At 37.6% G+C, this 14294-nt stretch overlaps 1 protein-coding gene across 1 annotated transcript in view; it reads left to right on the top strand.

Annotated features, from left to right (window-relative positions):
- Nucleotides 1-1074: 1074 nt before the first annotated feature.
- Nucleotides 1075-14294, top strand: part of LOC136363080 (mucin-5AC-like) — a 34821-nt gene continuing 21601 nt past the window's right edge. The window contains exons 1-18 of the mRNA XM_066322167.1: nucleotides 1075-1084; nucleotides 1416-1677; nucleotides 2101-2215; nucleotides 2823-2913; nucleotides 3752-3861; nucleotides 4088-4304; nucleotides 5227-5352; nucleotides 5832-5949; nucleotides 6784-6922; nucleotides 7945-8055; nucleotides 9202-9271; nucleotides 9693-9830; nucleotides 9917-10081; nucleotides 10703-10797; nucleotides 11546-11672; nucleotides 12427-12682; nucleotides 13083-13135; nucleotides 13505-13605. Of these exons, the coding sequence (XP_066178264.1) occupies nucleotides 1075-1084; nucleotides 1416-1677; nucleotides 2101-2215; nucleotides 2823-2913; nucleotides 3752-3861; nucleotides 4088-4304; nucleotides 5227-5352; nucleotides 5832-5949; nucleotides 6784-6922; nucleotides 7945-8055; nucleotides 9202-9271; nucleotides 9693-9830; nucleotides 9917-10081; nucleotides 10703-10797; nucleotides 11546-11672; nucleotides 12427-12682; nucleotides 13083-13135; nucleotides 13505-13605 (2304 nt within the window). The remainder of the gene's footprint in view (nucleotides 1085-1415; nucleotides 1678-2100; nucleotides 2216-2822; nucleotides 2914-3751; nucleotides 3862-4087; nucleotides 4305-5226; nucleotides 5353-5831; nucleotides 5950-6783; nucleotides 6923-7944; nucleotides 8056-9201; nucleotides 9272-9692; nucleotides 9831-9916; nucleotides 10082-10702; nucleotides 10798-11545; nucleotides 11673-12426; nucleotides 12683-13082; nucleotides 13136-13504; nucleotides 13606-14294) is intronic.

Raw genomic sequence — 14294 nt, 5'->3', positions numbered from 1 at the left:
GGGGGTCTTCTACGGAAACAAAATGGTACATTTATTCATACTGTATATTTGTATTTATTTGCTACATCCATACTGAATAATAAAAATGCCTTAAAGAAATCCTCCCTAGCATATTGCCAGTAGTGCCAGATGAAAAGAAATATGTATTAACATTTCTCTCTCTCTCTCTCTAAGAATAGTAATATATTTACTAGACACCAGTTACTAAGTACACACACACATTACACAGTATGGTTGTATTTGTATAATAATAGTTAACAAAGAAAACAGATGTGTTTGTAGAGGCTGTATGCGTATCTGCATGAACATGTACATAAAAAATCAAAGTGATGTTTGGTTCCTTTTAAAAAGAGGAAGTGAGACCACTTTGGCCTGATGTGAAATCAGTGGCTGATATTGGGAAATGAAAATAACAATCCATCCTCACTGACTTTTACCATGTAATGATTTGTGTCTGTCCTGTACAACCAATGCATGGCCATTTTGAAGGATTTTCAGCCTCTTAATAGAAAAGTATAAAACAGAGAAAAGATGATAATTAAGGTTTTTAGTCTCTCTTTAGAAAGATACGGTGCAATGAGAAGGCAACTATGCTTTTGTAGCAGTAAGAGGCTATTTTAGTACAGCTTAGCCCTTTGTGCTGTTCAGTGTCTCTGAAGAATTCCAATATTCTAATGCAGCACAATTTCATTAAAGGGTCAAAGTTAAAATGTGAAAAATGCAGATCATCACAGCTGGAAGCAATTTCTTATCACTTAAGTATCCTTTGTTCAAATTTTAGTATGCACTTTTAACCCATGTAAAACAAAACAGACTTAATATTGTTCCCTTGGGTCTGGCATATTAACTCTCTAGTCCTTCTTGGGTCTATCCTTACATGCAAATTTAGGTATTGTTATACAGGCTTTTGATTTCTTTTTTTTTTTTTTTTCCCTAGCTTCTATCAGAATTTCAGCTAACTTGAACTTCATCCCATCACTGCTGACAAATCTAGCAGTAACACGTAAGTAAAGGAAACAAAATGTATTCACTAAGTGTTCAGTTTTAGGGGGCATAGACAGAAAACTAATATAAATGGGAACAGGTACTGATAAAGGAAGTAATGGATAATTCAGAGGAGAAACATGGTGATTAGAAATAATCTTAAAGCATGGTCTTAACTGAAATGGAGGTGACTAATTAAGCTCTAGCTGAACATGACTATAATAATTTATAAGGGTATATGAGTAACACATATAGCATGAGTGATGAATGAAAACACAGTTGTATAGTGGTTAGACAGAAAACAACAAATGGAGGTAGGTAGGCAGGCAAAAAACATTTAGTGAGAAAATGAAGCTTTGGACAAGTTGATTTTCCCCATGTGAATGCTGGGGGTTTTAAGCCATTCTTTAACAGCCAGTTTTAATTCACAGCTGCTAATCCTGCTCACAATGGCCGTGTGTGCAGCACATGGGGCAACTTCCACTTCAAGACCTTTGACGGGGACATATTCACCTTCCCTGGGCTCTGTAATTATATTTTTGCCTCACATTGCAACGCTCCCTATGAGGACTTCAACATCCAGATGAGGCGTGAAGTGGTGGCCAACACTCCAACAATCAACCGCATCACCATGAAACTCGAAGGTGTGGTTGCTGAATTAACAAAAGGTGCTGTCATGGTTGATGGCAACAGGTAAGTTCATTCACAACACGTCTTGGATATCCACAGGCTTTTTTTTTTTTTTTTCCTTTCCTTCCTGTCTTGCCAAGTACTGTGGTGTGCTTGAGGGGAAACAATTATGTGTTCTTCAACAGATCTGACAATTTTACAACACAAACACTGAATGAAATGCTAATAATTCCTGTCAGAGAAAACAAATCCTTCCCTTAAGGATTTCCTCAAAAATGAAATTTGGATGAAATGCTCTGAGAAGCTGGATCCAAATTTAGATCCATATTTGAAAACGTTGGACCATCTTATTTTGTAATTGCTTTTCTTTCCCCAAAACCCACTATTTTAGAATCCCTACAGATGCCAGATACCATAAGACTTTCCCTTCTTCTTATCAAACATTTGGATCAGAAGTTAACTAGCATTCTTTCTGCCTTTTCCCAGAGTTCAACTGCCATATAGTCAATCTGGTATTACGATAGAGAAGAGCAGCATTTATATGAAAGTTGTCAGCAAAATCGGTGTTGTGTTACTGTGGAATGAAAAGGACAGCATTCTGGTAAGAACTGCTCCTGGACCTGTCTACTGCTTCAGAGAACAGAGCTGATCTTTGATTAGGCCTGTCCCTACCTGTTCAGGGGGTTGCTACTGTCCTCTCATACTGTTGAGCAATTTTTTCTTAGTAAAGATAGGCTTGTATCCAGGTAATAATAACAAGTAAATAGCATTACATGGATTTATACCTAGTGGATAGCAGGCATCTGTTTAAAACAGGATGAAAAATCACTTTCATTATATCCTTACCTACTGGTATTATTAGAGGGCCTAATTACCCCTTCAAATATATATTTTTAGCAGAATCTCACTCTCCTATGCCTTCACTGTTTTCTGTAGATTTGATTTTCTTCCTGAAGAATCAATAAAAAGTGGCCGAGAACAGTATAGATAGTACAGTGAAATCTGAAGTCTGTGTCAATAGTATCAATAGCTTGGACTCTGCAATCAAATCTAAGCTCTTTAGTCTACCCTTCACGTTTGAATTAAATGGCTCAATAAAATTCCACAGATCTAACAGGAAATACTGAGACAGCCGATGCATTTTCTCTGGTCTTGAATATACTTTAGAATATTTATACTAACTTCTATCAACTTTCTATTCATTTTAGATGGAGTTGAATGAGAAATATGCCAATCAGACTTGTGGACTTTGTGGTGACTTCAATGGCTTTCCCATATACAATGAGTTTGTTTCAAACAGTAAGTGTTTTAAATTAAAAAAAATTGGTTTGTGGGATCTCCAACAGGCTCTTACATCACCAGTATTCCTCTTTCCCATCCTGTTAAGTGGTTTGCCCATAAAATATGATTCAATCTCTATTTAGAAATACGTACTAGAGAGATCAGATTATATAAGTTAATACTTTGAGTGTACGTATTGTTTACTGGTGGTAACAACTGATTGCATATCTCTTGCATGCTGCTGTTGTACACCATGCTGGTAAAACTAATTGGGTAACTCCATAAAAATGAGCAGATTTTCATTAATAAGATAAATAAATATAGAGATATGTTCAATAAAACAAAAGGCAATTATATTTTCTAGACAGTACATCTCTTGTTTCTTTTTGTCTCAAAATCAATTTATCCACATTTCCCTGCTGATTTGCATAAACTTTGTATGATCTTATCTTTTTAACTACTCCCAGCTTGAGCAATTCCTAAACCTTGTTTTACAACAGTCTCCATTGTCCAAAATCCTGTTTAAATCTTTTTTTTTTTTCCTCTGCCCTGTATTGGCTCAGTAGAATCTGAAAAGAGTTTGTTATATTTTGGGAAAAATCTTAGTGTGCATCTAAATGTAATAAGCTGAGAATTGTTTTCCAATGTTTACTTTTTCCAGGGTGCTGTACAAAGTAAATTGAAGTAGTGGTTGTAGTGCTTCCTTTGGAAGGAGTGATGATCACATTTAAGGGCTTAAGGGAGCTAACTGCCTTGGCCAGTCTTGACCCAAATTCTTGAGAGAAAAAAAAAAGATAACAGGCATTTGCTTTGAACAAAAACCTCTGATCTTTGTTATTAAACTTCTTTTCTACAGATGCTAAGATGACAGCCTTGCAATTTGGGAACTTGCAGAAAATGGATGGGCCAACAGAACACTGTGAAGACTCCACTTCTATCCCAACATATGACTGCCCTGATAATCTCGTAAGGATCTTTTGACTATACTTTTTATGTTTCTTTCAAATTTATCTGTTCTCTTCTACAACTTCATACAGGTCAATAGGAAAGGCCCCCACACAACAACAATTTAAAGAGGACCATAAGATTCCATTACATAATAATTACACAAAACAACAATACCAAAACCTTCACACCCCACTCCTACTTCTTTCTATTTACTGAGACTTGTCTATTTTTTTTTCCTCCAAAGGATGACATATGCGAGAAAACATTGACCAGCACTGCATTTGCAGAATGTAGTGACCTAGTTGATGTTAAAGATTACATTAAGGCTTGCCAAGATGACTTGTGCCGCTCTGCAGACTCTACAAACAGCTCCTGCATCTGTGACACCTTTGCTGAGTACTCCCGGCAGTGTGCTCATGCTGGTGGGCAGCCCCTGGACTGGAGAACTTCGAAACTGTGCCGTGAGTACCACTGGAGACAGCCTTACTTCATGCTCAGTATCTAACAAACAACAAGCTCTCAAATAATGCTGAGGATGCAGGAGGAGTTACAGGCTGTTCAAGATTGAATTCTTTAGAAAATTCTGATATATAAGTTCCAGCTTGAAGACTTCAGCGAAAGAGCTAAGGATTTTAATGCAAACTGAATTAAACACTACCAAAACACTAACATGGATACTCTAATGTGAGTGAAAGTGTAGTTTAATGAACTGGGACAGTGAAGGAAGTAAATAAAGGAGAAACAGTAAAGAAAAATGAGGCATACTTGCTTACTTGCTTGCTTGTATTCCTGTCTCCTTTCCTCATTGTGGCTGACACATTTGTGGTTCTCAATTAACTGACCGGATCTTCACAAGTGTATAGCTGGCTAATCACCTATTTCTCTCCTCTTGCTTGGTAGCAATGAGTTTGTATTGATTTAAACATATACTTGATTATGGTGGGTAGCTGTTGATACTGTCACCAGCATTTGCTCCAAAACAAAACCCCATAAGGTGCTATTTGTCTGGATGGTATCTCAAAATGCAAATATACTAAAGCTTAAGGGATTTAAGTCTCACATTTCACTAGCAGTACAGGTGTTCATAGAGAAGGGAGCCTTCAGTAGAAACAGACCTTGCTGGCTTCCTGAGGTAACCTTGCTGTCCCTAGAAATCCAGTCATTGAGCCAGTTCAGCACCAGAGTCGTGGAATGCACATCTCAACTGTAAAATAGGGATCTAGGTGCTTAAACTTGCAATTTTGAGAGCTAGTGGTCAATTTGCTGTTTGGTGTGGGTTTTTGTAATCCAGCAGAAAAATTTTAATGGATATAAATATTTGCATGTATATTGAACTAGAAATAATTTTGACTGAAAAATAAAATCTCTTCCTTTAAATTTCAGCCAAGAAGTGTCCTTACAACATGCAGTACCAGGAGTGCAACTCCCCCTGTGCTGATACATGCATGAATCCTGAACGATCCCTGTTTTGTGAAGAACACTGTATTGATGGCTGTTTCTGCCCCCCAGGCAAGTTGTTAAGTACTCAGTTCTCTGATCTCAAAGAATAAGGGCTTATCTGTAGGATTTGGGTAGGTTCCATGGGATTTAAGCTTCATATAGTTGTATTTTTCACAGCTGCAAGTGACACATTTGTCATGTGTCAGCTGAGAAAAGATGTCTGAATTAATTGCCAATACATGTGCAATATTCAGAAAGCAGGAAAAAAGAACAGCAAACAGATGAAGACCAATCTTTCAACCAGCCACCTGTGCTACAAGTCCCTCTTTCAGAGCAGGTGGAATTTAAGAATACAAAGGTTGAATCCTTCACTAAGCAAACTGACACAGTCCTGTGGTCCTCAACACTGGTGTGTCCACTCACAACAACTGCAGGTCTTGTGCTAAGAAAATATTTAGGATTTGTAACAAATAAAGTGGTGCATAGGAAATGCCTCTTTAATTGATCAAGGTGTTGTCTCTCTCTCTCTTTTTTTTTTTTTAATCTAGGGACTGTATTTGATGACATCAACAATTCTGGCTGCATTCCCCAGCAGGAGTGCTCCTGTATTTACAATGGCAAAACCTATGCTACAGGAACTTCTTTTTCAGAGCCATGCCAGACCTGGTAACCTTTGTTACTTTTCTAACTCACTATTTCCTCTCATATGTTTAATGGGTTTAATATTTTATTATATGCAATTGCATCATTGGTAATTGATATGTGTATTTAACTGACCACTACATTTCCAAAGCACCCTTAAAGAACATTATTTGTTTTATTTAGCAACAGCCATAGCTAGCTTTGCACTCTATTTCATGGTGATCGAGGCAAGGATTTACAATGTTTAGATTTCTCACCAGTCAATTAAAATGCTTCCTTTTTGTTTATTTTGCTCAAACATTTGGAATATTCTAAGAGGAATGAAGTTGTAGTCATTAACGTATTTGCAAATATTAATTTTCTCTGGAAGAAAACAAGAGATCACACAATACAAACTCGATTTCACAGTTATTAATCCTGTACCTGTGCTCTACTACATCAGCTTTGAAAATAGACACAGTCTGCATCAGGAACATATGTGGAGTTACCTTTTCTTATTCATTAGTTTATGATACATTTGGATTACAACCACCCCCCCCCTTCAGAAGATATTTTAACTTGTCATTGTGCTTTATGTTACTTGAAAAAACCCACACAGTTATTTATGCAAAACCTGTTTTGGAGAGTTCACCTGTCCAAAGAAGGAAAACAATTAGATAAGCAAGGAGAATGGTTACCAGAGTCATGGATTTTAACATGTTGCATCACAAGTTCACCGCACTTTGGGAACTCTTAAACCTGTGTGTCAAACCACAGCTTGAAGGGAAAAGCAACAGCAAAGCAGCTGCACCTAACAGCGCTAAATGTCCTTTTATTCTGGACCACTGTTACTGATCTCACCTAACTTTATTCTTCCAGTACCTGCAATGGAGGCCAGTGGAGCTGCCAAGACAAGTCATGCCCAGGAACATGCTCTGTAGTGGGAGGTTCCCACATTTCCACCTATGATAAGAAGCACTATGATCACCACGGAGACTGCACCTATGTCCTCTCTAAGGTGGGACTCAGAGGATGCTTCTAGGTGATAAAACATTATAGATTTACCGAAGGAAAACCTGATATCAATTAACACTTGTAAAACTTAGCACTTCTGACATACAGACATTAAATTCCCTGCCACTTAGCCAGATGCTTGCTACGCTGCCATTTCAATGACAATCATCAGTTAATTGTTAGGATGTCATGCAACCGTGTGTGGTGCTCACTGGAAAATTTCCAGTTCTGTGAGAGAGTAAATGAAGAGCACTGTCTTTTTTAAGAATTTGCTTAGTGTGCAATCTTGCCATGTTACTCTAATATATGGTGTTTGGCCAAGTGGTACAACTCTAAAAATTATAGTAACTGTTCTTAAGGGAAAAAAAAGAGATTATAAAACTGACTTTTTTTTCATTTCTGTGGAACTTAAATACAGAAAATCACTTAAAGTTAATTAAAACATTTCACTTAACTTGTGTTTTTAAGCATTTAAAAAAACCTCAAAAAATTAGAAAAATTATACTTAAAGGAAATTAATTGTAATTAAAATATTTAATTACAGACATGTGTAAGTAAAATATTTTGATCTTTGATGGGCTTTTTCTGTTTTTTGGTTGCTTTCCTTTTTCCCCATCTGAACAATTCAGTAAAAGGAAATAAAGTGTATGTTACTCTTTATCTGAAGCAGGTTTTATCTGAATTTTTTGTCTAGCATTGATACCAGTTACAGAAAGATGAGAGTTACAGTAGGACTGAATCAAACATTAGAAGCTGTCATGAATAAAACCACCAAATATGAATATGGAACTCCATCTTGATATCCATATAGATAAAATCAATAAAATCCAGATTCTACATTTCTTGTTCCTACTGATTCAAAGAGAGCAAAATTGAATTTTCACCCAAATAAGCTATGGAATTCACAGAGTCTGTATCGTCTCCAGAAAAATAAATACTTTTTCAGAATTGAGAGAAAAAAATTATAGGGAAAACAACTGTAGTTAATCTGTGAAATAACTTGACTTTTTTTTTTTTTTTTTTCAGGACTGTAAAGATGAAAAATTTACCATCCTGGCAGAACTACGCAAGTGTGGCCTAACAGACACTGAGACCTGCTTAAAGTCAGTGACCCTCAACATGAATAAAGGACAAACTGTAAGAATGCAAAATAAGCAAAATAAAAATATGGGGAGGAAAGAAACTAGGGCTTAATGAGTCAAGGAGCTGCATTTCTTTGTCAGGTTTTCAGCATATGTGATGAGTAGATGATATGTTTAATCAAATGAAAAAAAGTGGATTTTGTTATTAAAATCAGATCAGCCATAAATTTGGCTTTGAGAAATTTCATTAAGAAACACATTGTACTAGCAAAGCAGAAAAAAGCTATTTTCTCTGCCAATTAGATGGGAAAAAAATATGAGCTTCAAGGTTGGTAATTATGATTACAACAGTTAAGGATGCAATTAATCACTTAGATGTGTTCAAAGAAAATAAGATGATGTAATCCCCTAAAAAGCCAAGAAACTCTCTTTAAAAGTAATTCTTTTCTAGAAGGGAAAATTAGTAAAGTATACAAAATAGAAATGAGGGGGAGGTGAAATCACAAAGATCTTGGTATAATTAATATCTTGGTATAATTAATATCACTGTAGTCTTCCTCATTATTAGCCTTTGGACTATAATTATTGTTCACACATGGTTGGCATCCCCGAAGGCCAGCCTGGGCTACATCCAAAGCAGTGTGGCAAGCAGGGAGGGGATTCTTCCCCTCTACTCAAGGAAGATGCCCCTGGAGTGGTGCATCCAACTCTGGGGTCCCCGGCATAAGAACATGGACCTGTGGGGACAGGTCCAGAGGAGGCCACAAAGATGAACACAGGGCTGTAGCACCTGTCAACCTGTCAGGAAAGACTGAGAGTTGGGGTTGTTCAGCTTGGAGAATGGAAAACTCTGGAGAGACTTTAGAGAAGCCTTTCAGTCCCTGAAATGGGCCTCCAAGAAAGCTGGAGAGGTGTGTTTTACTAGGGCAGAAACTGAAAGAAGGCAGGTTTAGAGTAGATATTATTAAAAAATTCTTTACTGTAAGGGTACTGAGGCACTGGAACAGGTTGCCCAGAGAAGTTGTGGATGCCCCATCCCTGGATGTGTTCAGGGTCAGACTGGATGGGGCCCTAAGCAGCCTGGTATAGTGAAAGATATCCCTGCCCATAGCAGGGGGATTGGAACTGAACGACCTTTAGAAGTCCCTCCCAAGCCAAACCATTCTATGATTCACAGCCTTTTGCTCCTTTTCCTTATCAGATCGTCGAGGTCAAACCTGACGGTGGTGTGTTTGTGAACTCCATCTACACCCAGCTGCCCATGTCAGCAGGTAGTTTTTTTCTCTAACTGTGAATGACACGAGTGCTTTTGAAATAGTGAGTGTCATAGAGAAATGCAGGACAAGCACAGGCAAGGGTTCAAACAGCAGCAAACAGAATTTACAGTCTCCTGACTTGATTACTCTCAGATTTACTTCCTTATCACAGCACAAAAGTGAAGGCAGAAGACATCTCTTTACCTGTTTTACCTCTTTTCCTGTTACTACTCCTATGCTCACACTTGCTTAGAAAGAAATTTTATTTTTGTTCTCTGTTTCAATAACTAAGGATTCCATGTGATATCTCTGACCTCCAGATTTTTATTTCACTTCTGAATTTGTAAAAACTGCAATAGAAATGCAAAAAGAACAGTAGTATGTTTTCAGCATTTGGCCTTGTGCAGAAAGTGACAATTTTGTTTCTCATGTGTAGCTAATGTCACCATGTTCAGACCTTCCTCGTTCTTCATGATCATGGACACAAGCTTTGGTGTCCAGGTTGAAATGCAGTTCACACCCGTGATGCAAGTGTTTGTGCGTCTGGATGCTTCTTTCAAAAACCAGACTTGTGGTGAGTGAATGAAATGTAAGGACACCTTGATCATTGTCATCTTTTTGTAGTCAGAGCAGTATAAATTTTTCACTGCTTTTCAACAGGTCTCTGTGGAAATTTCAATAACATCCAGACTGATGACTTCAAGGTCATAAGTGGACTAATTGAAGGAACTGCATCAGCATTTGCTAATACATGGAAAACTCAGGCTTCATGTCCTAATATCCAGCAGAATTTTGAGAATCCTTGTGCACTCAGCATTGATAATGGTGAGTGCTTCTTAGAACTTCGGTATTTGTTGTCTTTCTTTTTGCTCATGTCTAAGGAAAACACACCTATTGTAAAGCAAAGATAAAAGAATAAAGACTTACATATTTGGTAAAAACATACATCTGAAATCAGAAACAAATTTTCATTCAAAATGAAAGCACTGAAGTAACAATGTAAATAAAGAGTGACAGAAGCACAAGTGAAGCAAACTGCAAGGACACTGAAAATATAGTAGATATCCAAGCTGGCAACTTGGTGTCAGAGAAGTGGATTACAGGAGCATCTTTGGAAACCTTTAATTCATCCCCTTCAGCAAGTCCTCTTCTTTGGTTTTGGGGACCTTGATCCATAAGATGAGTGAAAAAAAACCAAAAAAACCAAAAAACCAAAAAACACACACACACACAAAAAACCCACACACCCACACACACCCACAAAAAAAAAAAAAAAAAAAAAAAAAAAAAAAGAAACCCCCCCCAAAAAAAACAACCCAAAAAAGGACAGCAGAAGAAAATATTTGACGGAATGTCAGAACTGTATGCATAGGCCAGGGCAGCATGAGTTTGTGACTAATGAAGTACAAAGAATAATGTGCATTTTTATTGTTTTTCTTTTCACAGAAAAATATGCTCAGCATTGGTGTGGACTGCTCACTGACAGCACAGGACCATTTGCTGCTTGTCACTATGCAGTGAATCCCGCTGTTTACCACACGGTACTTTGTCAGACTGCTTTTCCCTTTGCAAACAATAGAAATAGGAGTTGTTCCAGACACGTCTTATGCAATGTCTGTATCCCCACTGCTGTAATGCAGTACTTCCTTCTTTCAACATGTGTTTCTCTTTGTGTTGTAACATTACTTCATTTCAATCGTCATTCTTGACTTCAAGATCCTGACTTATTTGCCGATGAAAAGGCAGCTATTTACTCCCGGATGGTTTTACACGTAAGGCAGATAGTGTATTTAAAGGCACGTCAAATGCCTGTTTGAGTATCAGTCAATTGTCATCTTATCAGCCTGGCATCTCATTAATTACCACGTGGAACCCATTACCTAATTACCATCACTCTGCTATCAACGTGTTGCAAATCAGTCTTCTCACTAGGAGTCACCCGGGTATTGACACCGGTGAAACTATGTGTCTGGACTACACATTGTGAATAGAACGTTGCAGCATATCCACTAATAAGGTTCAGAGGACCAAGAAGCCACAACATGTGTAACAGCCTTTAAGACCACTATTTCCTAATTATAACTAATTGACTGAATTTTCACCACCTGTGTTTTCCTGTGCCAGGAACCTTGAATAAGGACTAGAAAGAGATAAAGCTGTTACTGTTGTCTGTGAGTCACCATATCTGAAGAAGGATTAAGGAATAAGACTAGAAAGACAATGTTCACTGGGTTTTTAAGACTGTCAATATTACCAATGCTGAGAGCTTATTTTTCTCTCCATTCTTAGAACTGCATGTTTGACACATGTAATTGTGAAAATAGTGAGGACTGTCTGTGCGCAGCCCTGTCTGCCTATGTGAGAGCTTGTGCTGCAAAAGGAATCCAGCTGCAGGGATGGAGGACCGATGTCTGCTGTAAGTACTCTCCACTACCCCATTTCCTAAGAACACACATCAATAAAAATTGCTGATCAGAGATTCTTTGCTACTAATTTCTAGATAAATCAGTAAGTGATGAGGAAAGGATTTTGTTAAGTGCACTCCTGGAAGTAATTCTCTGCTGTCCTCTTAGAATCAATCCATTGCTGGCAAGAGTGAATATGAATAGACAGGAGATGTGGCTTGATTAGGAAAGAGAGTGTTGTTCTGAAAGTGCCTCCATCTGTTTCTGTGCATCTTAGAGTTTCACTACAGCTTTATAAGTATTACAAGTTATTGCAGAGGTAATGTGTTGTATTAGAATAACAGTACTAGTAATACCGATCAGAACACCTGCAAATTAAATGCTTTTGTAGTTGCATGCTGGATTCTGCTCACCCAGTATGTCTGTTTTCAGCATACCAGATGACATTCAGGGAGACACCTTGTCTCATTCCTCAAGAAGTTTAGGCATCTTGGCAATGAATGGCAGCACCAAATGGAGGTTTCCTTCTGAACTTCCATTTGAAAAAAATCTTTTCTTCTTTGCATGCATCATTTACTCCACATGTACAGTAGCTTTTCAGATCAAACTCTGAAATTATTCAGAAATACATTTACATGAAAGATGCAACATAAGCAGAGGTGTACAGTATTGTTTACATGTTATTTCTACTGCCTCTGATTTCTTTTTTTCACATGAGAATTTACCCTCTGGAATTAACAATCTATTTTATTTTCCTCTCTCAAGCAAAATACACCACCTCATGTCCCAAATCCCTGAGCTACAGCTATACCATCTCTTCCTGTCAACCCACCTGCCGCTCTCTGAGTGAACCTGATGTCACATGCAACATCAAGTTTGTCCCAGTTGACGGCTGCACCTGTGTAAATGGAACCTACATGGATGACAGTGGCAAATGTGTGCCTGCTAATAAATGCCCCTGCTACTACAGAGGCTCTCCTATACCATTTGGAGAAGTGGTCCATGAAAATGGGCGTGTATGGTAAGTGAATCATTTTTAAAACATTCAAACATGTATTTTCTCATTAAAGTCTGGTGTGTGTAAGACAGTTTCACCCTGAATTTCAAAAGAATGCTCTCTCTTCAAGTTCTTCAACTTTAGGTTCTTTTAACTTTATTTTCACCTTTTACAAATGGTACATATTCCCCTGATCTGCAGGATGGGGGCAGAGAGCAGAATGAAGCCACTACAATGAAAAGTGAAATGGTTAATCACCTTTTACAGCATTTAAATACACACAATTCTATGGGCCCAGATGGGGTCCTTCCAAGGGCACTGAGGGAGCTGGTGAAAGTGTTCACAGAGGCACTTTCAGTCATTTGTCAGCAGTCTGGTTAAACATGGAGAGAAAAAAAATAGATTGTTTTTTCCTCTCTCACAGCACTTGTGTCCAGGGAATACTGAATTGCATTGGAGCACCAAATCCAACTCCAGGTAAAAATAATCTTCCACTTACTTTTTTCTCTTTACCGTGTCTTGCACAGAATAGTTCATAGAATTGATTCTTCTCAATGGATTTTTAATAGAAGCATTTCTCTCTTAGTCATAGTGCTACAGTTATCGTAGAAGGCAGAAGTGAATTAGATTAATCATCAAACCTCTTTTTACATAATGACTTTTTTTCTGAAATATTTCGTGGGGTTCTTTTTGGGAATCCAGTGCTCTGAAGTGAATCTAATCAGCAGATTGAACAGGGACAACAATCTCTACTAACTGAAATAGGGAATTTCCAAAGAACTTATAGATGGTTTAAATGGCTACAGCTTTTGAATAAATCTTGTGCCACTTCTTTCCTTCCTCTAGTCTGTGAAAATCCTCTGGTGTACTTTGACTGTAAAAACAACACAGCAGGAACAACTGGAGCAGAATGTCAAAAAAGTTGCCAGACTCTGGATATGCAGTGTGTAAGTATGCCATGGCCCAATGATGGTGATTCCAGGTTTTGTCTGTGCTTTTGCTGCCAAAGTAATTGATCTACTGGATCTACTCCAAATCTTACAGCACAGATACATTATTCTTGTATCAAAAGCCTGGAAATGATGTTATGAAGCATTAACAATGGAACCCTTGGATCAAAATATAATAAGTAATATCCAAATTTATTATTATGATTAGTGTCTACCTTTCTTCAGCTACTTCAAGTAACAGCTAGTGAAATATCTAGGGCTCTACCACTTATTTGACTTCTGTAGGAAAGGCTAAAAATTGGCTAGAGATGATTCTTTCTCATACCATGCTGCAGTTATGAACTTCTTGCACATCTAGTTATGTTATTGCATTTTGAAGTCCTTGGTAGCCACATGCCATCTCATGTGTAAGTACCATATGAGATAAACAGATTTCAATGTAACTCAGCCAAACTGAAAAAAAAATTGTTACTTGTCCTTCTTTTAAAAGTCCATTCAATCACAAATCATCCACTACAAAGTGCAAGATCCGATGTGTTTTAAATTTCACAGGTTCCAGCAGAACAATCAGGATTGGTGTACATAAAACATTTTTCTTTAACAGATTTATATTCTATTAATCTATGGCTAAAAACTTCTTTTCTGTTCCGTTATCCTTTAATTATTTCCTAGTTCTCTCCTATTTA

This window comes from Sylvia atricapilla, chromosome 6 (genome assembly GCF_009819655.1).
Source record: "Sylvia atricapilla isolate bSylAtr1 chromosome 6, bSylAtr1.pri, whole genome shotgun sequence".
Taxonomy (NCBI): domain Eukaryota; kingdom Metazoa; phylum Chordata; class Aves; order Passeriformes; family Sylviidae; genus Sylvia; species Sylvia atricapilla.
The sequence above is the reverse complement of the archived record's forward strand: the minus strand, read 5'-3'. Positions and strand labels throughout refer to the sequence as shown.